The 27,120-nt window shown below is 48.9% G+C and overlaps 1 protein-coding gene across 1 annotated transcript; it reads right to left on the reverse strand.

The window, feature by feature from the left end:
• Nucleotides 1-7,919: 7,919 nt before the first annotated feature.
• Prkrip1 (PRKR interacting protein 1) lies at nucleotides 7,920-22,348 on the reverse strand. The gene is made up of 6 exons (XM_038345565.1): nucleotides 22,165-22,348; nucleotides 21,197-21,275; nucleotides 19,052-19,152; nucleotides 18,595-18,680; nucleotides 16,442-16,509; nucleotides 7,920-8,312 (listed from the first exon to the last, which is right to left on the reverse strand). The coding sequence occupies exons 1-6, from the start codon at nucleotides 22,288-22,290 to the stop codon at nucleotides 8,215-8,217; spliced, it is 558 nt and encodes a 185-aa protein (XP_038201493.1). The 5' UTR covers nucleotides 22,291-22,348; the 3' UTR covers nucleotides 7,920-8,214.
• Nucleotides 22,349-27,120: the final 4,772 nt, after the last annotated feature.

The raw sequence follows: 27,120 nt of genomic DNA on the forward strand, positions 1-27,120 counted from the left end.
TGACCTAATCACTTTCCAAAGGCCCCACCCCTGAACACGGGTAGTTAAGTTCCCGCCCTCATAATGCTATTAGGATTTGGGGGGGTTAGACTGCTTAGATGGGGGGGGTTAGCAAATCATACTACCTAATCTGACCTTTCTTACTTACTTTACAGTCCCACCAGTCCCCTTCCTGGGTCTTCCTGAGACCCACCCTTCCGCCTTCCCTCCTGGCTGGAGACGGTCCAGCTTTCTCCCCGGGCAGGCCGTTCAGAATGAGAAAGTATCTCAGTGGTATCACTTGGAGCTTTTGTTTTTTTAGACAGGTTCTCTCATGTAGCCCAGGCTAGCCTCAAACTTGCTATGTAGTTAAAGTATTTGATTTTGAATGCCTTACCTTCTGCCCTTCTACTTCTCAAGGGTCAGGCGCATAGGTGTGCCCTGCCACCACTGGTGGAACCCCGGGGCTTCAAGTAGGCAAGCATTCTACCAAATAAATCACCCATAAGATCCGTTATTGTTCTCACCTATTTTTTTTTAAAGACAAGGTTTCTTTGTGTAACAGTCCTGGCTGTACTGAACTCACTCTGTCACAGAGATCCGCCTGCCTCTGCCTCCCAAGTGCTGGGATTAAAGGCGTGTGCCACCACCGTCCAGCTTTAAATTTTTAAAAATTTTATGTATATGGTGCTCTATCTGCATGTAAACCTGTATGTCAGAAGAGGGCATCAAATCCCATTATAGATGGCTGTGAGTCACTGGGTGGTTGCTGGGAATTGAACTCAGGACTTCTGGAAGAACAGTCAGTGCTCTTAACCACTGAGCCATCTCTCCAGCCTTGGATTTATTTTTAATTTTGTGTGCGCTCTCTCCCTCTCTCATGTGCATGTGTGAGGGTGCCTGAAGAGGAAGTTGGATCCCTGGAGCCGGAGTTAGGGTGGCTGGTTGTGAGCTGCCTGATGTGGTGCTAGGACTGAAACTCCATCCTCTACAAGGGCAGCAATTGCTCATAGCCACTGAGCCATCTCTCCAGTCCCTGTGGGACCCACTTTATATCATTCTGGAGTCTTGTCCTCCCCAGCCACCTCAGTGTGCCTCTGTCCCTGGACTCCCCCAATTCTCCTGCCCCTAAGTCAGGATGCTGACCCCTCTGGGGGCATCACTGCCAGGGCCTTCTCCTAACCTCCTTCCAGTCCACACTCCATGGTGAGAGACCCCCTTGAGAGGCCCTCAAAGCCCCCAGCATCTGGTCTCCACCATACCAGCCTCTCACTGGCTCTGGAATTCCGGGTTGAACACTTGCTTGGCTTTCAGTAAACATTTACTATATTCTATGGAACGAGGAAGCTGAAAAGGGCCTCTCTGGACTCCCTCCAGGTTGGTTTCTAAGAGTGCTCTCTTTATGGAAATACATGCTAATATATGGTAATTACAGCTCACTTTAGTGGAGGACGCCAGAGTATAAACAGAAATTAAGTTCCAAAGGGGAAAAAGAAAGAGTCTGCTTGGTTCTTGGGCCAGGAGGGAAAGCAGTTTCTACATAACCTCCTTCTGTGCTGCCTTGGGAAGCAGCCAAGGCCCTGGTCCTGCACAGCCAGGCTTGGATCTCCAAGTCCCAGAAGTGTCATTCTTCCTGTTAGGGCTGGAGAGATGGCTCAGCGACTAAGACCATTTGCTGTTCTTCCAGAGGATGTGAACTCTGTTCCCAACACCCACATGGTGGCTCACAGATCCAGGGGACCCAATGCCCTCTTCTGGCTCCACGGGTACCGGAGGATGTGCATGTACATACATGTAGGTGAAAGATACACATACATTTAAAAAAAAAAAAAAAGCACTTAAAAAATTAGAATCACCAGGGAAGTCTCAATGAGGGACTATCTACTTTGGGTTGGCTTGTGGGCATATATTTGAGAAACATTTTTTTTCTTTAGCCCTGGCTATCCTGGAACTCCTTCTGTAGACCAGGCTGGCCTCAAACTCACAGAGATCCGCCTGCCACTGTCTCCCGAGTGTTGGGATTAAAGGCGTGCACTACTACTGCCCAGGCCAAGGCAATTTATTTGGTTTTGAGACAGGGTTTCTCTGTATAGCTCTGGCTGTCCTGGAGCTCACTCTGTAGACCAGGCTGGCCTCTAACTCAGAGATCTGCCTCCCTCTGCCTCCAAAGTGCTAGGGTTAAAGGCATCCAAGACAACTTATAAAAATGCAATTAATTGGGGGTTTTCTTAGTTTCAGAGGGTTAGTACAAGGCCATCATGGCAAGAAACATGGTGGCAGACAGGCAGGCATGGTGCTGGAGCAGTAGCCGAGAGCTACGTCTTACCCACAAGATGGAAGCAGAGAGCAGACCCTGGGAATAGTGAGGGCTTTGAAACCTCAGAGCCCACCCCAGGGACACAACTCCAACAAGGCCACACCTCTTAATCCTTCCTGAACAGCCCATTAGCTAGGAACCGAATATTTGAATATATGAGCCTATGGGGGGCCATTCTTACTCAAACCATGTGTTATGCTTGCCTGAATGTATGCATGTCTGTGTGCCATGTGCATGCCATACTTCAGACACCAGAAGGCGGCATAGGATTCCCTGCAACTACAGTCACAGACAGCTGTGAGCCAACATGTAGGTGCTGGAAAACAGAACTCAGGTCCTCGGAAAGAGAAGCCACTGCTCTTAGCTGCTGAGCCATCTCTCTAGCCCAACTCTTAAGTTAACTGACGTGGGAAGCCCCAGGCCACTATGAGCGGGTCATTCCCTAGGCAAGGGGCTACCGAACTGTTAAGAGTGGAGAAACTGAGTTCAGCATAAGTGAGAGGCAGGCATTCATTTCTCTCACTCTTGACTGCACATGTGAAGGGATAGCTCTCTGCAGTTCCTGCCTTGACTTCCCCACAATGGTGGACTGTAACATGGAATTGTAAGCGAAATAAACACTTCCATGCCTAAGTTGATTTTTTAATTGGGCTTTTAAAAAAATCATAGTATCAGAAATAAAATTAAAATACTCCTTTAAATCAATTTGACAATATCTCTAAAAGATTAAGGCTGTAAACAGGAAAATTCAAAATACTCATGGCTTTTTGCAGGGTAGGTGGAACATGTCTTTAATCCCAGCATTTGGGAGGCAGAGGCAGTGGATTTCTGAGTTTGAGGCTAACCTGGTCTACATAGTGAGTTCTAGGCCAGTCTGGTGGTCTGAATGGAAATGGCCTCCACAGGCTCACAGGGATTGGCACTATTAGGTGAGGTGTGGCCTTGCTGGAGGAAGTGTGTCACTAGGGGTTGGGCTTTGAGGTTTCAGAAACTCAAGTCAGGCCTAGTCAGGCTCACTGTCTCTTCTTGCTGATGCAGATACAGAACTCAAAGCTACCTCTTCAACACCATGTCTGTCTGCACACCACCATGCTTCCTGCCATGACAATACTGGGCTAAACCTCTGAACTCTAAGCCAGTCCCCATGAAATGTTTTCTTTATAAGAGTTGCTGTGGCCATGGTATCTCTTCACTGCAACTCTTATAAAGAAAGAAAAAAAGATACTTGTTAAAATTCAGCGTTTCTCAAGGTGGGAAGAAATCACCCAAGACTCCTGCTCAAATGCCCTCTCTGGCCAGCCCAATTCTCCTGATTACTGGACCCTCCTTCATTTCCCCTGCCCTTATGATTAGAACGGTAATGAATCAAAAATTTGAGGCTATCACTGGGGAGCCTATATATTTATTAGCTTTTTTCTAAGACAAGGTCTCGTGTAGCCCATGCTGGCCCTAACTTGGAACTCCTGATTTCCCTGCCTCCACCTCTCAAGAGCTGGGACTCCAAGCTTGCAGAGGCTAGTTGTCACCTTCCTCTGTGTGCATCCAGGGGTCTGGCAGCAGGCACCTTTTCCCACTGAGTCATCTCAACGGATCCTCAAGTTCCATCTTCGCTGCACGCGCGTTTCAACTGTCGGGCAGCTTCCTGCAGACAGACAGGCATCCCGACACATTCGTGAAGAAATCCCCTCTGGCTTTCAGTCACCGTGATTTCCTTGTTTCCCAGTTACCATCACACGCCGACCTTCCTGCTAGCAGTAGGGATCACAGTCCTGGTTCCTGAAAAGCTAAGGGTTTAGACTGGAGGGAAGCCACTGGGGACTGAGTATGTGACACCGCTCTTTCTGATGGGAGGACTGGCAGGTGGTCAGAGGCCATGTCAGCCCTATCAGGCTGGAGATGCTAGAGGTGTGGGTGGGGACATGAGGCATAGGTTAGGGACCAGGTGACCCTGCTCCCCAAGCTAGTATGTGCATGGTGGTGCAGCTTCCCTCCATGGGAAGAAGAGGAGAACATGCCGAAGCCGAGATTCCTTTTCTTTTACACTAGGATTTACATATGTCACACACTCCTGGGACACCATTAAGTGATCACCGAACACACGTGTGTGGGGCTCTTAGTGGGGATGAGACCCCAGACTCAGAATGTACCAGTTTACTTGACACTCAAGGCAAGGCAGGCTCTCTTGGGGCTTGGTGTGGACAGAGGACAGTAGGGTCACCCAACTCTCTGGGGCTTGAGCAAGGAAGACAATACAGGAAGCAAGCAGGCATTGTCAGGAATGCTGAGTGTACAGGACTGTGGACAAGGTCGCTGAGGGCAACCTGGCAAAAAAGATGCCAGAGGACACAGACATGGGCGAGGGGAAGGCGTGTCCTTGTTTGCTTCTCTGCTGCTGTGCTAAAGCCCTGACCAAAAGCAACCTGGGGAAGAATCGGTTTATTTGGCTCACAGCTCACACACAGTCCATCAAGGGAAACTGAGGCAGGAAGTGAAACAGAGACCAAGGAGGGATACTGCTTACTGCTCATTCAGCGTCTCTTCTTATACAGCCCCACTTGCCCAGGGATGGCATCGCCCAGAGTTGCCCACAGTGGACTAGGCCCTTCCACGTCAATCCTCAGTCAAGAAAATGCCCCAATCTGATGGAGGCAATTCCCCAATTCAGCTCCTCCTTCAATCTTCAAGTTGACACATACTATTCCAGATGAAATCCAGGACACTGGCTCTTAGAACACTACACAGCACCCTAATACAACACCTGGGGAGATCTTTTAAACTGCAGTCTCACCAAGAGAACCAAAAGGCACAGAACACTGGCCACTAGACAGACCGACTACACGAGCTGAAAGAAGGAATGGGGCTGAGTCCTTCAGCCTCATCTGGGAACACATTGACAGGCCACTAGGACTTTTTGACACTGGTTTGCAAATGAATGTAAAAGCACTGCAAGAATGGATATGTGGGGCTGGAGAGATGGCTCAGAGGTTAAGAGCATTGCCTGCTCTTCCAAAGGTCCTGAGTTCGATTCCCAGCAACCACATGGTGGCTCACAACCTTCTGTAATGGGGATCTAGTGCCCTCTTCTGGCCTGCAGGCATACACACAGACAGAATATTGTATACATAATAAATAAATAAATATTTTTAAAAAAAGAATGGATTTGTGTGTTACAGATTTTAATGAACAGGCAATTCACAAAAGGGATTCATGAATAATGAGCGTCGGCTCCACTCAAATCTGTTTTATGTATGTATGTATGTGTATCACATGCATGTCAGAAGACGCTGCCAGATCCTCAGGAACTGTGTGAGCTACTGTCTGGGTGCAGGGAACCAAAGGCAGGTCCTCTGCAAGAGCAGTGAGTGCTGTTAACATTAAGTGCTGAGCCCTCTCTTCAGCCCTACTCAATTCTGTTTTATGAGGGCTGAGGAGATGGCTCAATGAGTAAGAGTGCAAGCCTGAGGACCTGAGTTCAAATTCCCACACCCACTAAAAAGCTGTAACCCTAGCGCTGTGGAGGTCAGAGAAGAGGATTGCTGGGGCCTGTCAGCTACCAGCCTCATTCCAGGCTTAGAGACCCTGCCTCAGGGAACAGGGTAATGTGACAGTGCTGCTCTCTGGTCTCTGGAGTGTGCACAGGGTCATGAACCACACGCCGTCACTCATGCAAAGGAGGGCTGTACATCCTCAGCCCCGGCAGTACCAGGCACCCTCCCCTTCTAAAGTGGCACTACCAGACAACTCTCCCCAGGGCTGCACATCAACAACGGTCCCAGTCATACCGGCTGGCTCAACCCCAGCTCCACCATCTGCAACAAGAGAAACCGTATTTGGGAAGTTCCATGAGAAATCTAATGGAAGGAGGGTAAAGAACATTCTATTTTAAATGACTAGGCTGTCACAGAGTGCTCAGCACACCTGTCACCAGAGTATAGGTAAATCAGGATCTTCAGAGACAAGGTTTGCTCCTCCAGAGGAGACCAGGACAAGAGGGCTTAGCTTCCCAGAGCAGAAGGGATAGGTGTGTTTGGGGTGAGATGGCCACACTCACCAGGCTTTCTGAGACAGCTATGTTATATACAGCCTGGAGTTCGCTGCCAGGCTTCTCTCTATCCGTGAGCCCTCAACAAGCACATGACGGCACAATCCTCCTCTCTGTGGCTTTGGGGGCAGCTGACAGTATCAGCCACCCGCCTCAGTGACGCCACCCGCCTCAGTGATGCCATTTCCCCAAACAAATAACAGTCTGAAGATAGACAGAGAGTCAGCTAACCTAGAGAACTGATAACCCAGTTAAGATAAGCCAGAAAGGTCTCCGCAGACGCTTCCTCCTCCCATCGGCAGACAGCCTGGAGTTCTTTTGTTTAGTCATCCCAAGCTGCCGGACACAGGTGCTGAGTGTAGCTCGAGGCCAGGTAAAACGGCAGAGGCAGGAAGGGACTTGTCCCCGGCTCTGAGGCAGCAGATGGGAAGACTTTTAGGCCCAGCCCTACTCCTCAGCAGCAAAAGCCCATGTGGTCTAGGCTGCAGATTCAAAGCAAGAGCCTGACACAGATGGGCAAAGGGAGAATTAACAGCAAATCACAAACCCACAAGGCTGGTCCTGACACACCTGAAGATCGCCCATGACTCAACGTGCTGGAGGGACGGGCTAGCCGTCACATGGCCAGAGAGGGCACAGGGAATCTGTGCCACCGCAGTAAAAGAAGGGAAAAGGGAGCCATTTCCTTCAGTGGCACAGCCACTGGGAAGGTTCCCATGTTTTGGTAAATAACTGACCACCCAAGCTCATTCGCTCATTCAGGCGACCTAAAGCATGCCATGCCAAAAACAAGACACGAAAGCAGGAGGGGAGTCGCGTCTGCTGGGGAAAAGGACCCTGTGGGGGTAGGCTAAGAGAATGGAGTAAACATGATCAAAGTACATCACAAACATGTATGAGCTATCAAAGAACAGCAACAAAAATCCAAAGTAGAAGACATTCTTAGTTTCCCTTTCACTCAACATGCTAACATCCACAGAAAGCACGTGGCACACTGGGGAACTGGAGGCACTCCAGACAGAGCCCCGCTCTCCTAGAAACTGCCCGTCACCCCACTGGCCTGATAATGGCTGAGGACCAAGGCGGTCCTGGGTCACCTCCCTCCTCCCTGGCACGGTGTTGGTCACACAGCAGGTCTGGACCACAGCCACTCAAGGACACAGTGAGAGGACTGACAGGAGGGTTTTCCATCTCGAAGAGCTCCCCCTCCAGTCCCTCTGGGTTTAGATCTCCTGATTTAAGGGTGGGAGGAAGGCTTTGGCCAGTACCTGTCCCGTCTCCATGTCTCTGATCACCCCTGCTTTCCTTCATCACCTGTCGTCTTCCTGGAGCCTCTCTCCTCCTGCCCAGCCTCCTACTGAGGGCCCTGGTCAGCTCATACTCGTTCTGGAAGCTGCTGGGCGGACACAGTTCTTCAGTGCTGAAGTCTGCTGTTCCATTAGGGACAGGGCTGGGCACCCAAAGGGTGGGTATGGAAGGGAACCTGCAAAAGAGGACCCGCCAAATCCCAAGGTCCAGTCTCTGTGTCACTTCAGTTTCTGAGGCTGGTAATTAATATCTCGAACACGTGGACAAAACCTATAGGTTTTCTGCTCTTTACTAAATAAATATTCCCTTCACAGAAACCATCCCAGAGTTCATCACTGTTCAAGCAGAAAGAAACAGGCACCAGGGGGAAGGTGAGGCACTCCCCTTCAGCAAGAGCAGGGCGGGACGCAGCAGGCAATCTTCAACGTCTAGGGGATGGTCCCTCTGCTCCCCAGGCAAGCAGCGGTGCAGGAGGCTCCTGCCTTCTCCCAACACAGCCAGTCTGGCAGATGGGCCACAACCTCTTTCTTTTCTGAGGCCGGTCAGAGAATGAGCTGGGCTCACATCCTCATCGCCCCATGATGACGCTGGGCTCTTCTTCCTCCTCCTCTGTCCCAGATGCCTCCTCAGAGCTGCTGGCACGCTGTTCTTGGCACTGATTGGGTTCTGTACCAACACAACATTGAAACCATAAGCAGACAGATCTGATGGATGCGGGGTTAATAAGGGAACGTCTCGGCACAGAAGCTGCACTTCTAATCCAGCACTTCAAACACGGAGGCAGATGAGAAAAAGTTCAAGGACATCCTCAGCTACAAAGTGAGTCTGAGGTTAGCCTGGGTAGCAAACCCTGTCTCAAAAAGAGGAGGAGAGCAGCTGAGGGAATACTTGTTCCCAGGCAGAAACAGCCAGGAGTCAGAGGTGGCCACTGTTTGGAAGGTCTACCACAGAAGCAATCGGCATTGCTCTGAGAGCAGAACCTCAGCCTCACCAAAAAGATCTGGCTGTACACAGTAGAACCTGACACCCCCAAGTCAGGCCTGCTGAGTATATGGCCCCCACTGTCTACATCACCACCAAAATAGGGTACCCTGAAAGATACCCAGGTGTTTCACATCTCCCACTGGGCTACCAAACTCCCCTGCCTGAGCCTCGGTTCTCAATGAAGATAGCAAGAGGATCCTCAAAACCAATACAAACAAAAGCCCACTGAAACAAGGGGCTGTGCCCACAACAGCCACGCCAGCCTCCTGGCTCTCCTCAAACACTGCCCAGGGACCCCTCTCCTGTTGCCCTATGGCATATTCTAATACTGCTTTAGCACTGTGGCACAGCTAAGCACAGAGACATCTTGTCCCCAACTCCCCTCCTGTCCCAAGAGCAGGGAAGTGGACGGGAGCTGGCTGCAAAGAGGCGGGGGAGGTCCTCAGCACAGAGGCCCCAGCTGACTCACCAGGGACTTTTCAGGCAGCGAAACTACTTTGTATATTTTCTGGCAGACGCACAATACTACGCACTGGACAAAATACATGCACTGGGGCTGGAGAGAGGGTAGTGTTTAAAGCACTGGATGCTGTGGCAGAGAACGGAGGTTGGGTTTCCAGCACTCACATGGTGGCTCAGAATCACCAGTGACTCTAGTTCCAGGGGACCTGACACACTCTTTAGACCTCTGCAAGCACCAGGCACACATGTGATACACATATATAAACACAGGCAAAACACACATAAAATTGAAAACTCTAAGAAAAAAAATTAACTCCAAATCAGTATATCTGATGGTTTCCCCTGGCCTTTATGGGAGCTATACATACTTGCATATACATAACTGCAGATATATGTAAATTAAAAAAATACATCCTTAAAGTCACTCAGGTCAGGGGTTAGGATGGAATGCAGAGTCCAACTGACTTACAAATGCATCTCTGTGAAGGGTGGGGTGGTGCTGAGCAGCACCGCTGGAAACAAGTGGAGTCTACAGCTACAGGCACAGGGCCCCTGTGCTCTGGCGTAAGTAGCTGCAACCCACAGGGAAGCAGTAACTCTCCACATGTGCGGAAGTGAACAAGGGTGATGACAGACACAGTAAGGTGGACAAAGCTGGAGTGACCGCTGATGATGGAGAAAAGCTGGGCATGCCGGAGCGCATGATTAACTTACGGTGGACATATGGTTGTGTTCGGGCATTGCTCAGGACCCCCCACCCCCCATGCTGCACAGCGATCTCTATCAACTGACGGACTATATGGTGTGACAGAGGGCCCACCAGACAGCATCACTTAGCAGCGTCACAGGCACTGATGGGCACAGTCTAGGACACTTGCAGAGAACTGCCCTCCACTGCTTTGTCTGCCAGGCAAAGATGAATGACTCCTTCCACCCACCCCCATGATCTTGCTTTCTAACACTAAGCCAACAAAAGAAAGCAGATGTCTTGGAGCAACGCCCGAGGGTTGAGAGCAGGAAATCCTCCAGATGAGCCTGGAGTACTTTTACAGTACCAGAAAGCAGGGAAGTGCTGAAAACATGTGATAGGGAGGCCCGTGATGATGGGACCTCATCACCAGGACAACAGACGGTCCCAGCAACAAGTTACAGAAAGACTGGACCACACACAGGTGTGTCCCCACAGACACACACCTCTGTGAACAGAGCCCGTCTCCTAAGTGATGTCTGCAGATCTCTGCCTCCAGACTGGAGGGGCTGACTGGACCTCAGGCCTTAGATATGGGCTGCACGTGGCAATTTCCTTCCAAAAAGTAAATTATTCAGGGGAAGAGCAGCAAATTTATAGTGGGAAAATCTGATAAACACTACCTCTGTGGTGTGGCCAACAGCAACATTAACAGCTGTAAGCTAGGATGTGGCTTCAGTGCAGGGCTTGCCTAGCATAAGAGGCCATGACTCCCATCCCCAGCACCACAAAAACAAACAAAACCCCAACAACCACGGCCACACACTGAAAAGCAGCAGTGAGCCATGTCAGTCGTCCACACCGTCCAGCCTGGACGCGCAGGAGCAGGATGGCAGTGGATACCGTCCAGCCTGGACACCGTCTAGCAGCTCCGGTCCAATCACATAAAGAACACCAGTCAAATCCCAGTGGGAGAGGTGTCATACAGATGCCAAGCCAAGTAAAGTCTGAGAAACTCTCAGTCAATGGAGCCCAACACGCTGTGGGGCTCTGTGCTGAATTCTCAACGGGAAGACGGGAGGGAATAAAAGGCGAGGACCCTGAGAAAGGAGGAAAGCTAGCGACCGACAGTAGGTAGACCAGGGTGTTAAATGGGGAGACTGGGTACACGAGGATTCTATAACTTTCAGTGAATCTAAAACCATTCCAGGGGCTGTAGGGGCAGCTCAGAGTAGAGTACTTGATTGGTATGCACAAGTCCCTGGGTTCAAGCCTAGCAACACATAAAACAAAGAATATTTAGAGAAAGCTGAAAAGCTGGGTGGTGGTGGTGGTGGTGCATGCCTTTAATCCCAGCACTCGGGAGGCAGAGGTCTATCGAGTGAGTTTCAGGACAGCCAGGTCTACAAAGACAATCCCTGTTTCAAAAAACAAAACAGAAAAGAAAGAAGGCTGGAGGGACCAGAGAGATGATTCAGCAGCAAAGAGCATTTACTACTCTTCCAAATGGTCTGTCAGTGCCCAGCACCTGATGCGGAATATTTGTTTACACTGTGTGAAGCTGTCACTGTGATTGGTGTAATAAAGAGCTGAATGGCCAATAGCTAGGCAGGAGAGTTAAGCTGGATTTCTGGTGTTGGGGGTGGGGGGGGCCTGGGAAGAAGAGAGGTGGGGATGCCAGGAGACTGAAGAAGTTGGACACATATACAGTACAGAGCAGAGATAATTAAGCCACGTGGCAGAATGTAGATTAACAGAGACAGCTTAATTTAAGTTATAAGAGCTAGATGGGAAAAAAGCCCAAGCTAAGGTCAAGCTTTCATAGTTACTATTAAGTCTCTGCATATACTGGGGAGCTGGTAGTTCTACAAAACAAAGTTCTGGCTGTCCTGGAACTCACTCTGTAGACCCGGCTGGCCTCAAACTCAAGATCTACCTACCTCTGCCCCTGAGTGCTGGGATTAAAGGTGTGCATCAACACAGTCCAGCTCTATTCGGAGATTTTATTCCGCTTATAGACATACCACTGGGTGAAACTGAAGATGACAGGGTTTGGGTTTCTTTCCCCCAGATGGATTAGACAGGATAAGGAGAGGGAAAAACAAAAACAAAAACCTCCACCCCCAACCCTAGGACTATGGAACTGCAAGGCCAAGGGAAGCTGCCTATGACACAAAGTCCTGTGGTAACATTAGAACAGCCTGGCGTTAACATGAACAGGGCACAAGTATGAAAAACCACTAACGTACGCTATTGTTTTTAGTAGGGGTCACAGTCACTGTCATTTTCCACTTTGTCCTTTTCAATGCACCCTCAGTTCCCAAGCAGGAAATACAATGCTTCATGATCAAAGGGCACAGAGAACCAGGCAGCTTCCCAGTCCACCACACCCGAGTCTGCGGCTCTGTAGGCTGCTCCAACGCACACACCAGGTGCCATCTGGAGGCAGTGCCTCTAGTGAGTATCTCTAACTCAAAGGGAATGCTGTGCCCTGCTGATTAGGGCAGTGCCAGGAGATACTTTTAATGCAATGATCAGGAGGAAGCAGCTGCTTCTGATGTACTGGGCAGTGGATGAGCCCTCCAGACAAAGAGAAACTCCCCCTGCCCCCACCACCCAGCTGTAGCCAGCACCGAGGCTGGGAAAGAGCTCTAGTTGTGTCCAGTAACAGGGGCCTTAAGGTCACTTCAGATTCTCTTCAAGGGCAGTGTGGGAGGGAAGGGAAACCCTGGTTAGGACACATCACTGCAGAGCTCAGGGTCTCAGAAGGATCCAACCTGGCTCACGGCCAACCAGCTGCTCTCACTCAGACACAAGCCCCACACCGCAGGGCGATGACTGAGCACAGCACAGACCGCAACCTTAGGCAGCTGCCCTTCCTGCTGCCAACCCACAGGAGCCTCGTGGTGTGCTGGGGCCACCTTGTGGCACAGCTGGCACACTACATCAAATTCTATTCATTTCAAACAGGCAACTAGAAAATCTCACTCTTTCACAAAATGAGAAGTGAGGAAATAGTCGGACAAAGTGAGGAGAAAGGCAGGGAGGCCACTGCTGACGTCCCCAGACCACTTCTATGCTGTTCAACACAAAGTGCACACAAGCAGATATGCTCCTGATATTGACGGGCGGGCCACACACCATACCAATGGTAACACCTGTTCAATCCAGCTGAGGAAGCCCTAGAACTTCTGAGCCTCCTGCTTCTACCTCCTGAGGGGTAGAGATCTAGTGGGGTCAGAGATGTCCAAAACCAAGCAGAGTTTTTGTGCAGTGCTGGGATGGAAGCCAGGTAAACACTAACCACCTCGGTGCACCCGAGTCCAAGCATGGCTTTTTTTTACAGACAAGGTCTTCCTATGTAGCTCTAGCTGGCCAGAGACATGCTGGCTCACCACCCCCCATGCCCCCATCACCCCCCATCCCATCCCGCCCCTCAAGTGCTAGGAATAAAGACATGTGATATTACAGCCAGTCCGAGCTTTACTTTTAATTTACTTATTTTTCTGAGGCAAGGTCTCACTACCTCTGGCTGGACCAAAATTTACTATGTAGCCCAGGCTGTCCTTACCTCTGTCTCCTGAGTGCTCAGGTTACTGGTGTATGCCACCAAGCCTTACCTAAGTGCTCTCTTTACTGTCCTGCCGTCACCACACCATGTCCACACTACAAAGAACCCATTAACAACTTCCCAACCCGTGCAGCCATCGCTGAGCTCTACACGCGTACTCTGAGAACCTCACACAGTGGAGCTTCCCTCCTTCTGTCTGTGTATATCAGGGTCTCACTGTAGTCCATACTGGCCTTGATGCTGTACGGGGAAAGATTGACAGTCAAGAACCAGCTCCTTCTGACCACCATGAGGAGCCTTTGAGTACACACACCACACACACACACACACACACACACACACACACCCCCACCCCAGAATAAATAAAAACAAAGTAGCCATGTGCTATACAGTCCAGGCCCACTAGGTTCAAAGTAAGACCCTGACTAGCACATACAGCAACAGCAGTAACAACAACACACCACCACAACAACTACAACAGTCAGACTTGTATCTCCCAGGCACTGCACAGTTTTACCAAAAGGACAGACCTCAGTATGCATGCTTTACCATGACTGCGCAGTTTTAACAGTAAGGTCCTTTATCTTAGCCACTGAACTCAAAAAAACTAACCAAGATTGGCCACTGGATGGCACTCTTGGGCCATACCTGGAGAACACAGCGAAGACTCTAAGAACCACAACGCAACGGAGGGCCAGAACCTGTTTGCTGAACACAGCCAGGTTACTGACCTACTAGAGATATAAACAAGACCATAGCTTTGAGAAATATGATTTGGGGCTGAACGGCTGCGGAACCAGGCAGGACAGAAACTTCTGTTTACAGAGATGTCACTGGAAAAGCTCAGGATACATGAGAAGATGACTTGGCTTCTCAAGAGGCAGGAAGCTCAACTGGTACAAGAAAATCAACAAAAGACAAGGCCCAGACAGACCAGAGACAAAGACCCACGCAGACCTGGGACCAAGGCCCAGACTGCCCAGGCACTGGAGTGAGCAGCCATGCAAACCAGTGTTCTTGTCATCTACACAAGTCAGAGTCATCTGGGAAGAGGGAACTTCAAATGAGAAAATGCCTTAATTAAATTGGCCCATAGTCAAGTCTGGGGGGGGGTATTTTCTTGATTAACGACTGATATGGAAGGGTGGACCCCACTGTGGGCAGTGTCACCCCTGGGCAGGCAATCCTGGGTTCTGTAAGAAAGCAGGCTGAGCAACCACGAAGAGCAAGCCAGGAAGAAAGGCTCCTCCACAACCCCTGCATCAGCTCTGACTTCCTCCCGCTGGAGTAAACCCGAGCTGCCACTGTTCACGGTGTTTATACAACTGTAGAAAGCAAACCAAGACAGCATCTGGTTTAAACTTTTTCCAGAATGTAAGAGTGGCCAAGTCCTGAAATGAACGGGAAGGCAGTCAGGCATGGTGGCACTGGCACACTCTCTAATCCTAACACACAGCTGGATCTCTGAGCTGAAAGCCAGCCTGGTCTATATAATGAGTTCCAGGAAAGTCAGGGCTACAGAGAGACCCTGCCTAAAAAATAACGAAACAAAAATTTTTAAAAATGAATGGGATGGTAAAACTGCATCAAAGAAATGGAATACATGAATCAGAATTTAATGAAAGCTTTTACAGCTTCCCTATTACCACGTCACTGAGACAAAATTCACAAGACAGGATCAACCACAAAATGGAGACATCACGGGGGAAGACAACCTGGGTGGACGATTAGGAACTATCCAAATGAACAGAAGAAGTTAAGTTGAGTTTTTTTCCCTACCCAGTTTGACAAAAAACATGCAAGCGTGAAGGAACACCTACGGCGGGGCATTCCCACGTCTTGTTTAAGATACTAAGCAGACCGTGAAAGCAGCCGCACAGGAATCCCTAGAACAGCAGCTGAAAGTCTTTGAAATGCAGGGAATTAAAAACACAAGCTGCACAGAACAGGACAGGTGTAATCACAGAACTTGGGAGGCAAAACGTAAGGAGGGTCAGAGTGCAAGGCCAGCCTGGGCTACATGAGACGCTGCCTCAAGCAAAACAAAATAACGAATAATAAACCCAAACCGAGAGAGAGAGAGAGAGAGAGAGAGAGAGAGAGAGAGAGAGAGAGAGAGAGAGAGAGAGCGAGCGAGCAAGCGCGAGAGCTGGTAAGAAGGCTCCGTGGGGAAGGTTCTTGCTGTCAAGTTGGACGACCTCAGTTTGATCCCTGGACTCACATGGTAGAAGGGTGGGAACCAGGAGTCCCAGTTCAGAATCAGCCTTGGCTACATGGGAGACTAGGCGAAGGGTCAGTCAGTACAGGTGCCTGCCTTGCTAGCATGAGGACCCAAGTCTGGACCCAGCACCAATGGAAAGGGTAGGCATGGCAGTGTGTGGTTGGAATCCCAGCTCTAGGGAGACAGAGAAAGGACGATCCTTGGGACTTGTCAGGCAGCCAGCCCAGCGAAATCAGTGAACTCCAGCTTTAGTGAGACTGTGTCACAACAATTCAGGTGAAGAGCAACTGAAGAGGAACCTGACATTGGTCTCTGGCTTCCATGTGCACACATGTACAAACACAGATGTGTGTATATATGTATGTACACATAACTACAAAACAAAGGCTTCCAAATGCTGAGACAGCCCTTCAATCCTTCCTCCTGGGGGGAAAAATAATGAGGCAAGATGGGGAACCACTGGAAGACAGTTGGTGGACAGCTGGAGGTACCTGAGGAGCAAGGCAGTGTGAGGACAGGGACAGAGGGGTGACCCTGGTAACCAGGAATCCAGTAAGTTGCCCCAATATCCTACTGTGAGCTTTCCTTTTTGCTTAAGTCAGTCTGGCTTTCTTTCTTTTAGGTTTTTAAGACAGGGTCTTTCTACAGAGCCCTGGCTGTCCTGGAATTCACTAAGATGGCCTCGAACTCACAAAGATCCACCTGCCTCTGGCTCCTGAGTGCTGGGATTAAAGGCGTGCACCACTATGCCTGGCTTAGTCATGTGGCTTTCTGACATGATGCACACAGCTAACCACGAGTTTTCAGTTTAGCGGCCACTGCCATCAGCGATGGTGACCGGCACCGAGAGAAATGTGGACACAGCTCACCTTCCTTCTGGTTCTTTTGCTCACGCTTCATCTTCTTTGCCATTAACTTCTTCTCTTTTAACTTCTGGCTACACATGGAAGACACACATGGTTACCTTGTGGGTGTTTGGGAAAGCCTGTGCTGAAGCTATCTCTATAGCAGTGCAAATGTCCCAGTCACAGATGGAGACGCGTGGCAGCTAGGACCGGAGCTCAGCTTCCAGCATCCGTGTCAGGCAACTCACAACTGCCCGCAACTCCAGCTTCTCTTCCGGCCCCATGAGCACTCATGTTTACATGCACAAACCCACAGACACACGTGCCCTTTAAAACAACGTGATTCTGCTAGCCTGTCGCTGTCAGCTGTTCTCACTGAAGTAAGTAGAGATCGAACTCTTGAGGAGTAGGCTGAGTGTGGTGGCTTATAGCAGTAGTCCCAGAATTTTGGTGGGGCCAAGCAGAAAAACCAAGAGTTCAAGGCTGGCCTGGGGTACATAGTAAAAGTGTCTCAAAAACAAACAAACAAACAAACAAACAAAAAACCTGGCAGACTCCCCCAAAGTCACATGGGAAGTTTGGTTAAAAGAGTCTCAAAAATAAAATGTTCAAATGTAGAAAGGAATCTGAGGCAGGGGACCAGTGTTGAAGTCAGCCTAAGCTACACAGTAAGACTATCTCAAAAGGCAAACAAAACCAAAATGCAGAAATGTTGGGAGACATGGAAACCCACCCAGTCACCAAAGTTCTGACAGTATCTTTGGGAGATCTGTAACAGGCTGAAGGACCATGAAGGATGTGTGGTTCCTCTTAGCGCCGCTATCTCAGGGCTGGCCTGCCCAGAACCCCTGGAGGTTACACAAGTCAACTCTCTGTTATCTGTTTTGAGGGTTTCTTTCTTTCTTTGTATCTTTATTTCTTACTTTTGTTTTTGTTTTTAGAGACGAAAGATTTCTCTGTGTATTGCTGGCTGTCCCTGGAGCTCATTCTGTAGACCAGGCTACCCTTGAATTCAGAGATCTGTCTGTTTCTGTCTCTTGAGTACTGGGAATAAAGGTGTGCACTACCACCACTGAGAGAGGGTTTATTTTTTTACAGATTCATTTTATCAACTGGGTGGTGGTGGTGCACACCTTTAATCTCAGCACTTGAGAGGCAGAGGCAGGGGATCTCTGTAAGTTCGAGGCCAATGTGGTCTACAGAATGAGTTCCAGGACAGCCAGAGCTACACAGAGAAACCCTGCCTTGAAAAAAGCCAACAACAATAATAATTCATTTATCATGTGTATCTGAGTGTGGGTATATGCACTTAAGTGCAGTGTCTTTGGAGGCCAGAAGAGGGCATCAGATCCTGTAGGGTTAGAGTCATAGGTGGTTGTGAGCTACCCAACATCACAGGTGTGGGAGCTGAACTCCGGACCTGTGGAAGAGCAGCAGGAGCTGTAAGTTTACGGCGCCGTCTAGTCACACATCTGCATGGGGTGTTGTGAATGATGTGTGTGACTGGCACATGCGTGGAGTCAGAAGACAACTTTATATTTTTCGGGCCCCCATCCTCAGACAGGGTCTCTCTGTGTAGCCCTGGCTGTCCTGGCACTTACTCTGAGGACCAGTCTGTTCTCAAACTCAGAGACCCACCGGACTCGCCACTGGGGTGCAGGGGTTAAAGGTGTGAGTCACTATGCCCAGCTTGAGGATAACTTTTAAGAACCATCATGTAAAGCCAGGCAGTGGTGGTGCACGCCTTTAATCCCAGCACTCGGGAGGCAGAGGCAGGCGGATCTCTGTGAGTTCGAGACCAGCCTGGTCTACAAGAGCTAGCTCCAGGATAGGCTCTAAAGCTGCAGAGAACCCTGTCTCAAAAAAAAAAAAAAAAAAAAAAACCAAAAAACCCATCATGTAGGTTCTAGGGCCTAATCTTTAGGCTTGGCAGCAAGCATCTGTACCTGCTGAACCATATCACCAACCCTTTTGATTTTGTTTCGTGACTGTGTTTGGCTCGGGCTGGTCTTGAACTCCTGCCCTGGCCTGAGTAGCAGCTGGGATCACACACCCTCACATGCTCTCACCCTGACCCCAGCTGCTAGTGAACTTTGGCCTCCAAGGCCCTGGCTCCCTAGCCAGCACCCACTTTCCTGCCCCCTGTCTGCAGACCACAATGATCAGAAAGCTCTCACCGCTTTTTCCGGCGCTTTGCAGTCTGCTCCTCTGCGGCAATCTTATTCTTTTCTAGTCTCTTCTGAAACTCTGCATCCAGTTTTTGCTGAAAAACAAAACAAAACAAAACAAAACATGTCATCACTCAGACCTACCCTGGGCTGCACAGGCTTTATTACCTACCATGAGGAAATGTAAGAACCAAGAAAACTAAAATCCTCTGAGAACCCGACATTGAACACAAACCACAATGAACTATATGAGACACTCAGCCCAGCAGAGAGGAAAGAGAGGAAGGAGGACAAGGGTGTGGGAGCCCTGACCCGCTGTTCCATTAGGTAACAAATGTCCTGTGGTGGGCGGGAAGGGGACTCTGGAGCCCTTTCATATACAGGGAAGACTCCTACGCATCCCTCCCCTAGTGTGAACAGCTTGTCGAGTCTGATCCAGAGTCACTGGATTCCTTAGCTCACTGACCTTCTCGGCCATGGCATCCATATAGTCCTGCCGCTGGTACTCTCTCCGCCGTAGGTGCCTATAAACGTGGAACTCTCCACTGCCAGCCCCGGCACTGGAACCTAGAGCCAGAACAGTCCAGAGTTGTAGATAAAATCAGTTAACCAGGCCTAGGGACAGAATACCATAGCAGAGCATTTGCCTGGCAGGCACAGGTCCTGAGTTTAATTTCCAGGACCATAAAAGGGGAAGAAGGGAGAAGAGGAGAGGAAGAATCCACTCACCAACATAAGCTGCACTTAACCTGAGCCTAAGGACAAGAACTCAAACTGAAAGTACTATATGTATTGGGACTTTCTACTTGTATTCCAACAAGGATAGGGTGTGGCACATCGTAGGTATTATTAACGACTTGTATGAGGTCACTGGAAGTCCCACTCTAAAACAGCAGTGGTGGCACACGTCTGTAATCTAGTACTCAGAGCCGGAGGCAGGAGGACCCAGAGTTCAGGGTCAACTTAAGCTCCACATCAAACCCTCGGTTCAAAAGAAAACTTCTATATGACAGTAAGAGGAGAAGCAGACTGTGGCTCAACAGCTGGCCATCCAGAAAGACTGACAGCGTCCCTCCATGATTTCACAAGTGACAGCCAGATCCCTAACAGCCGGAAAAATGCTTCCGATAAGAAGTGAGATACAAAACATATGAATAACTATACAGAAATAGTTTATCATAGACTTATGGTTTAAGCATGATGGCATGAGGGACAGAAGAAAGACAAATAGGTCAATGAGAGATGGGGAGTCACATCTTGTTTATTTATCAGACCTACGCAAAGAGCCTTGAGGTAAACCAAGGAATAGGGAGGGAGCGCTTGCAAGTCAGCAACAAACCTGAGAAGAAGCCAAGCCTTCTCTCCACCCTGGTTCCATTATGCCCTTCTGTTTGTGTATAGTAGGTGCCTGTGTGTGCATGTGGGTGCCCGGAGAGGCCAGAAGAGGGCTGATCATTGTGCTGCCTAGTTTTATGCCAACTTGACACAAGCTAGCCATCTGAAAGGAGGGGACCTTGAGAAAATGCCTCCATAAAATCTGGTTGTGGGTAGTGTGATCTCTGGGCTGGTGGTCTTTGGTTCTCTAAGAAAGCAAGCTGGGCAATCATACTGGTAGATGAACCCAGTAAGCAGCACCCCTCCATGGCCTCTGCATCAGCTCCTGCTTCTGATGGAGGAGTGTCTATGTGTTACTTTTATTAATAAAAAACTGCCTTGGCCCTTTAAAAGAACAGAAAATTAGGTAGGTGGAGTAGACAGAACAGAATGCTGGGTAGCAGGCAGTGGGGAGATGCTTCAGGCAGTCGCCACAGGGAGTCTCCATGCTTCTCCTCTCCGAGATGGACGCAGGTTAAGATCTCTCCTGGTAAGCCACACCTCGTGGTGCTACACAGATTACTAAATATGGGTTAAAGGAAGATGTGAGAATTAGCCAATACGAGGCTGAAACTATGGGCCAGGCAGTGTTTTAAAAGAATACAGTTTCCGTGTAATTATTTTGGGTAAAGCTAGCCGGGTAGCGGGACGCAGCCCCGTTGTTCCTTCAACATGCTTCCAGGTTCCAACCCTACCTGAGTCCCTGTGCTGACTTCCTTGAGTGATGGACAGCGACGTGGAAGTGTAGGCCAAACAAACCCTTTTCTCCCCAACTTGCTTATGGTCATGGTATTTCATCACAGCAACAGAAACTCTAGGACACTGACGAAAGCCTGTAATGCCTACCAGTCCTTAGGAGGTGGAGGCATGAGGCTTCTGAGTTCAAACACAGCCAGGGCTACACAGTGAGACTCTATCTCAAAAAATAAACAAGCACCTTTAGCACAAAGGAAGCCTAGAAGATCTTCCTTGACTAGTTTGTCTGATCTTGTGGACCCCTTCAGCCTTTACCAACTTTTTAAGAACTTTGAATAAAATGGTTTAACCGCAAGAAACAAAAACACCAAAGAATAACTGGGCAACCATTATCTAGTGCCAAACCATAAAACACAGCACTCCTTCACTGTAAAGACAAAAGCAATTTCCTACCAAAGATCTAGCTGACAAGTAACGAAAGTGTTCCATATTCTCCTTAAAAATTACTCCCTCACCCCCACACACAGACAAAAGACAGTACCCATGACATCGCGGACAAACTCTGGAGGAGGCCGAGGAGCCCACTCGTTCATCTTCTCTGGAATTGGAACCGCTTTGTCCTGCAACAGTTAAACAGAAACGCATTTGCAAGCATACACTTGCGGAGGAAGTTACCTCTCTTGGGACCTAACACAGATGAGCATGTTTCTCAAACCTGGAGTTGACTGCTCATTTTCTGCCCTGAGCTTACTTCATTCTGTAAACCATGGAGTCTAACATGGGCAAAAACTCTCCCACACTACAGACGTCGAGAATCTAAGTCACTGAGAGGAAAGCCAACCTCTTCTTGGCGAAGATATGAGACCTTCTCAGTTAGCTGTTTTTCTGAAGTTGGGTTGGAAGGTAAAGAGTGGCGTGTTCCAAATTTGTTAGCCAATGCCTCTTCAATAACGGGTGCTATTTAGAGGGGTTGGACACTTTTCCTAAGTCATAGATTCTTGGTTTTTAATTGTTTTTTGAGATATATCTCAGTATATAGCTAGCCTGAAACTCACTATGTAGACCAGGCTAGCCTAGAATTTGCAGCAATCTTCTGTGTCAGCCACCAGAGTGCTGGGATTGCACAGGTGCGCCCAATCATGCCCAGCTTCTGCCGCTTTTGTTCTTAGTGAAGTTAAAACAGGGCTGTGAAGCAACCTGGACTAGCGGTGCAGGAGTAGCTGGGGCCTCAAGGCAGGGGGGCCCCAAACTTGAGGACTGCCTATGCTACAGAGCCGATTCAGTTGGAGCGTGAATAAACGCAATTCCACAGTACCTCAAAAAGAAAATCTAAGCTCGCCCTTCATGCAGCTGCTCTGTGGGACAAGGACAGCCACGAAGCTCACTCTCGACGGGGCAGCCTTCCCCCTGCCAGGCCTTCTCCAGGGGTACGGAGAGGGTACCGTTCCCGAGCCTGGAGGGGCGAGGGGGCTGGGCCTCGGCCGGGCCGCAGAGCCCACTCCGACTCACCGGGTTCTTCATGAGCCGCTCCAGCTTGAGCTTCTGCTCCTCCGCCGCATTCCTGGGGATGACGAGCGTCTGCGGCTCTTTCTTGGGCCTGGGCGGTCTCACAGCGGTGGCTGTAGGACTCGCCATAGCAACTTTCTACTTACTCGCAAGCGCCGCCGGCACCCGCTCGTCTTGCTGACGACAAAAGGGCGCGCCAGCTGCGCCTGCGCACTCCCAGACCCGGGACGCTCTCCGGCGGCGCGTGCGCACTCTCTCTACAGGGGGGTAGGGAGCTGTGTCTCGAGCCTCGCCGGCTTGCTGAATATTCATGAGTGCGAGGCCAGTGTGGCTTAATTTTGACCATAGCATCGTAATTTCATTTCCTGTTTCAAAACAAATCAAGGCTGCGTGACTCTCACGTCCCTAGGGGAAGAGGCGGCCTTTCGTGATGAGTGGCCCGGCCCCAGGCGACCTCTCAGGTCCCCTAAGGCTTCGCGCTGTCTTCATGTGGCTCTCAGCACTTCCCTCCCGGTTTTGCTTGTCCCTGGGCTTTGTCTTGGAGAGCTATTTGATTTTGCTCCTCGCATCTTTTTTTTTTTCTTTTCCCCTTCTTATGAGATAGTGTTTATAGGTAGCTCACGTTGGCCTCGAACTCCTGAAAATCCTCTTGCCTTTGTAGAGACCCGTACAGGACACCCCAAGACCAAGTTCTCAGCACAAAGAAGATAATATTTGCCCCAGAGGGACAGAGGGCAGGGAATAAGAAACAAAGACAGGAGGCAGAGAGGAAGAAGGGGGAAAGGAATAAAGGAAAGGGAGAGGGGTATTTGGGGTCCACCGCAACCACAAAAGACTGTTTCTGGATAGAGAGGAGACTGATGTGGCCCATAGGCAAATGGTGGTTTATAAAGGAAAAAGGGAAACTCGTGTTAGGATGGGGTGTTTTAATTTTAACTGGGCGTGTTAAGTAGGTGAGCCAAAAGGGACTTCTGGTTGCTGGACTGTAATACTTCGATAGTCAGAAGAAAGAAGAGGCCAAATAAGGGACTAGACCTTGGTGGGCAGCTTTAGAAATGTAATCTAGTGAGTTTTAGCGTGGCAGAGGGAATGGGGGCAAAGGGCAAGGCCTGCCAGAACCATGTTTGCTATGTTTGCCTCCAGAATTCTGGGGTTAGAAGTATTAGCCTCTGTGTCTAGCCTCACACCCCCATTTCTTATAATCTTTCATAACACAGCACAAAAACATAACTCCGGAGACAGATCTGATTGCCTTGGCCATTCTGAAAGCACAGCACTACCAGGCGAGGCTGAGTCTGTGAGTTTTTCTTAGAATAAAGAAGCTGCCACTCCAGTCTAGAAGCTGGCCAGCATTTCACTTCAAAGTTTTCACGGGAAGGTGACCATACCTAATTTTACATAGCGTCTACGGTAATGGAAAATGACCGGGCTGGGGCTGTCCAGGGGCAGTGTTTTGCGGGCCATACGTGAGGCACTGTATTAGCCCCAGATAATAAAAGCTGAGACAATAACAGCAACAGTTGGCTTTTAAAGGAAACTGAAACAAGTCCTTTCGAGAGGCTTATTATAATGAAAGGGCCTCGAGAGTATGAGACAGAATTGATACAATGTATGCAGCTCTGAACATGATGGAGCCTTAGAGGGAATGAGAAGATTCCCTTTGGAGTCTCGAGAAGAGCGTCACTAAAACTGGGAGTAAGAGAAACATGTGTGTATGTGTGTGTGTGTGTAGGACTGCAGAGGAATCTCTTTAGAAAATAACATGGATTTTATTTTCCATGGATGCTCAGAGTCGTCTTTCCCAGGAAGTCCCCCTGAGGAGTGACCAAATTCCCAGAACAAAGGAAGAATCTTCTCCATAACCTTTCAGGGACAGCAGAATGCTTAGCAGCATGTGATTTAGCTCAGGACAGTGAACGTGACAAAAGTCACAGAGGAGCAAGGTACCATAAATTAGGAGCTGCGAAGTCACGGCCCCGACTGATCCTGAACTCTACCCCAGAGCGAGCTGCTGGAGGCCTGCCTGACTCAGGCTATGGGTTAAGGCCTAAAGGTGCAGGCCTATTTTCTAACACTCCTCAGTGCCACAATAAAATAAAATAAAATAAAATAAAACCCCAAATCAGAGCCGGGAGGTGGTGGCGCACGCCTTTAATCCCAGCACTCAGGAGGCAGAAGCAGGTGGATCTCTGTGAGTTCGAGACCAGCCTGGTCTATAAGAGCTAGCTCCAGGGGCTGGAGAGATGGCTCAGTGGTTAAGAGCATTGCCTGCTCTTCCAAAGGTCCTGAGTTCAATTCCCAGCAACCACATGGTGGCTCACAACCATCTGCAATGAGATCTGGTGCCCTCTTCTGGCCTGCAAGTATACATGTAAGCAGAACGCTGTATATGTAATAAAAAAAAAAAAAAAAAAAAAAAAAAAAAAAAAAAAAAAAAAAGAGCTAGCTCCAGGACAGGCTCTAAAGCTGCAGAGAAACCCTGTCTCGAAAAACCAATAAATAAATAAATAACCCCAAATCAAAATATCCAGCGGAGGACAGTAGCACACACCTGTAATCTTATATTAGGAGGCAGAGGTAGGAGGATAGACAATTCAAGACCAGCCAGGGCTACATAGCAAGGCTCTGTCTCAAAAAAGTAAGGAGAATGGTCATGATGGCAGACACTTTAATCCCAGCACTCAGGTGACAGAGGCAAGCAGATGTCTAGGAGTTCAAGGCCAACAATCTCTATATATCAAGCTCAGTGGTAGAGCACTTGGCTAGAATCCACCAGTGTGGGGGGCCAGGGGCATCACTTATAGTGAACATGCTTGTTTAGCATGTACAAGTCCCAGTGTCCAATCCCAATCCCTGTACTATAAATAATAATATAATTTAAAGATGTAATCAGGTTCTGGGAGGCACTCTGCCCTGGGGGAGGGGACGCAGAGGAAAGGGAACTGCGGGTGCCTCTGGAGCTTCCATTCCTGATGGAAGGATGGGGACCCCTGAAATGGCTCAGGCTTCTAGGCTCCCTCTAGCAAAACACATCTTCCCAAGCAGATAGAACAAACCTTTCTTGGCTCCTTCCCAATCTCTAACAGGCTCTGATCTTTTCCCATTCTGAAGGCTGCCGGTTTGTCTTGTTGGTATATACCAAAGAATGCACACTCACATCACAAGGACATTTGCTCAGCTATGTTCGGAGTAGCATTATTCATAGTAGCCAGAGCCTAGAAACAACCTAGCTGCCCCTCAATGGAAGAATGGATGCTCAGTGGTAAAAACCAATGACATCTTGAAATTTGCAGGCAAATGGACAGTACTAGAAAAAGCCATCCTGAGTGAGGGAACCCAGACCCAGAAAGACAAAAATAATATGTACTCACTCTTAAGTAATTAATAGACATAAAGCAAAGGACAACCAGCCTATAGGCCACAACCCCAGAGAATCTAGGTAACAAAGGGGACCCCAAGACAGACAGATGTGGATTTGCCTGGGAAGGGGGAAAAAAGACAAGAATTCCCGAGTAAATTGGGACCATGGAGGGCAAGGGGGAGGCTGAGAGGGTAGGGAGGAGGGCGAAAGGGGAATGGAGAAAAATGTATAGCGCATCCCATCCAAACAATTAAAATGAGAACGATTTAATAAATAAAAATAAAAAAGTTAAAACGACTCACTCTAGTTCTGTGAAATTATATCTTAACTCAGTCTCCACATAGGCAAAGACTTGGTTCAATTTCTGTACCTACAAGCTATGGGATTAGTTTGGCATTTTTCTAATACAGCTTCATATATGTGTCTTGGAGTTTTAGTAAGAATTGAATTACAAAGTAATAGATGTAAAGGTTTGGGGTTTATGAGCACCACTCAAGTCCCGTCAACTCTGCCGGTCACTTTGAGAGGAACCCCATTTGTACATGTGTATGCTTGCATTCATGGTGTGTACAAGAATACTTGAATTCTTCTCCAATAAATGTTTTGATTCTTTTAAAAAAAAAATGTAATCAGCAGCCAGGTGGTGACTTTAATCCTTTAATCCTTTTTAATCCCAGAGCTTGTGAGGCAGAGGCAGGTGGATCTCTATGAATTCAATGTCTACAGAGTGAGTTCCAGGACAGCCAAGGCTACACAGAGAAACCCTATCTTGGGGGGGAGGGGAAGAAAAGAAAGAAAGAAAGAAAAATGTAATCGGTGAATTGACCCCACTCCCTAATAATATCGAGTTCTAAGAAAAGTACCTTACCTAAATTCTCCCCAAATCACCATCCAGAAGCCCAAACCCCTTAACAATCCTTCTTGAACTCTCTTCCTGAAAACAGCCGTAATCCCAATGCTCAACCAGGGGTGTGGGGTGTGCACTTGGTGGTTTTCACAACTGTTAGGTCTCTTTTTTTGTTTTGTTTTGGTTTTGGTTTACGAGACAGGGTTTCTCTGTGTAACAGTCCTGGCTGTCCTGGAACTTAATTTGTAGACCAGGCTGGCCTCGAACTCACAAAGATCTGCCTGCTTCTGCCTCCCGAGTGCTGTAGTTAAACACGTGCGCCATCACCCAGCTCCTCCTCTTCTTCTTCTTTAATGCTGATCAGACAGAGCAAAGACTAATGTCCAATGTCCATGGGAAAGCTGCTTGGGTCAGGGTAACACAGACTCAAATCCAGTTGTCTGCCCCTTGATCTTTGAGGGCCTGAGTCATGACAGGTGTCGTGGCGGATGGGATAAGATCCTGGATGGTCTGTTGTTGGGAGCTGTGAACCCCCCAGATCCTGAATTTCTTGTAAACAACTTGTAATGCTTGCAGCTGCTCTGAGCAGGAGACCCTCAGGAGTTCCTGATAGCAGGGGAGTGGTTTCTGGTGGGTTTGGCCGGGTCGTGTCTATCAGTTAAGCATCCCTATATAAACACAATAAAGAGGGCATTCTTGGGGAATTCAAGGATGACTTGTGTCTCTGTGTATCTTTGTGTGTTTAAATCTC

Source organism: Arvicola amphibius, chromosome 10 (genome assembly GCF_903992535.2).
Source record: "Arvicola amphibius chromosome 10, mArvAmp1.2, whole genome shotgun sequence".
Lineage (NCBI taxonomy): Eukaryota > Metazoa > Chordata > Mammalia > Rodentia > Cricetidae > Arvicola > Arvicola amphibius.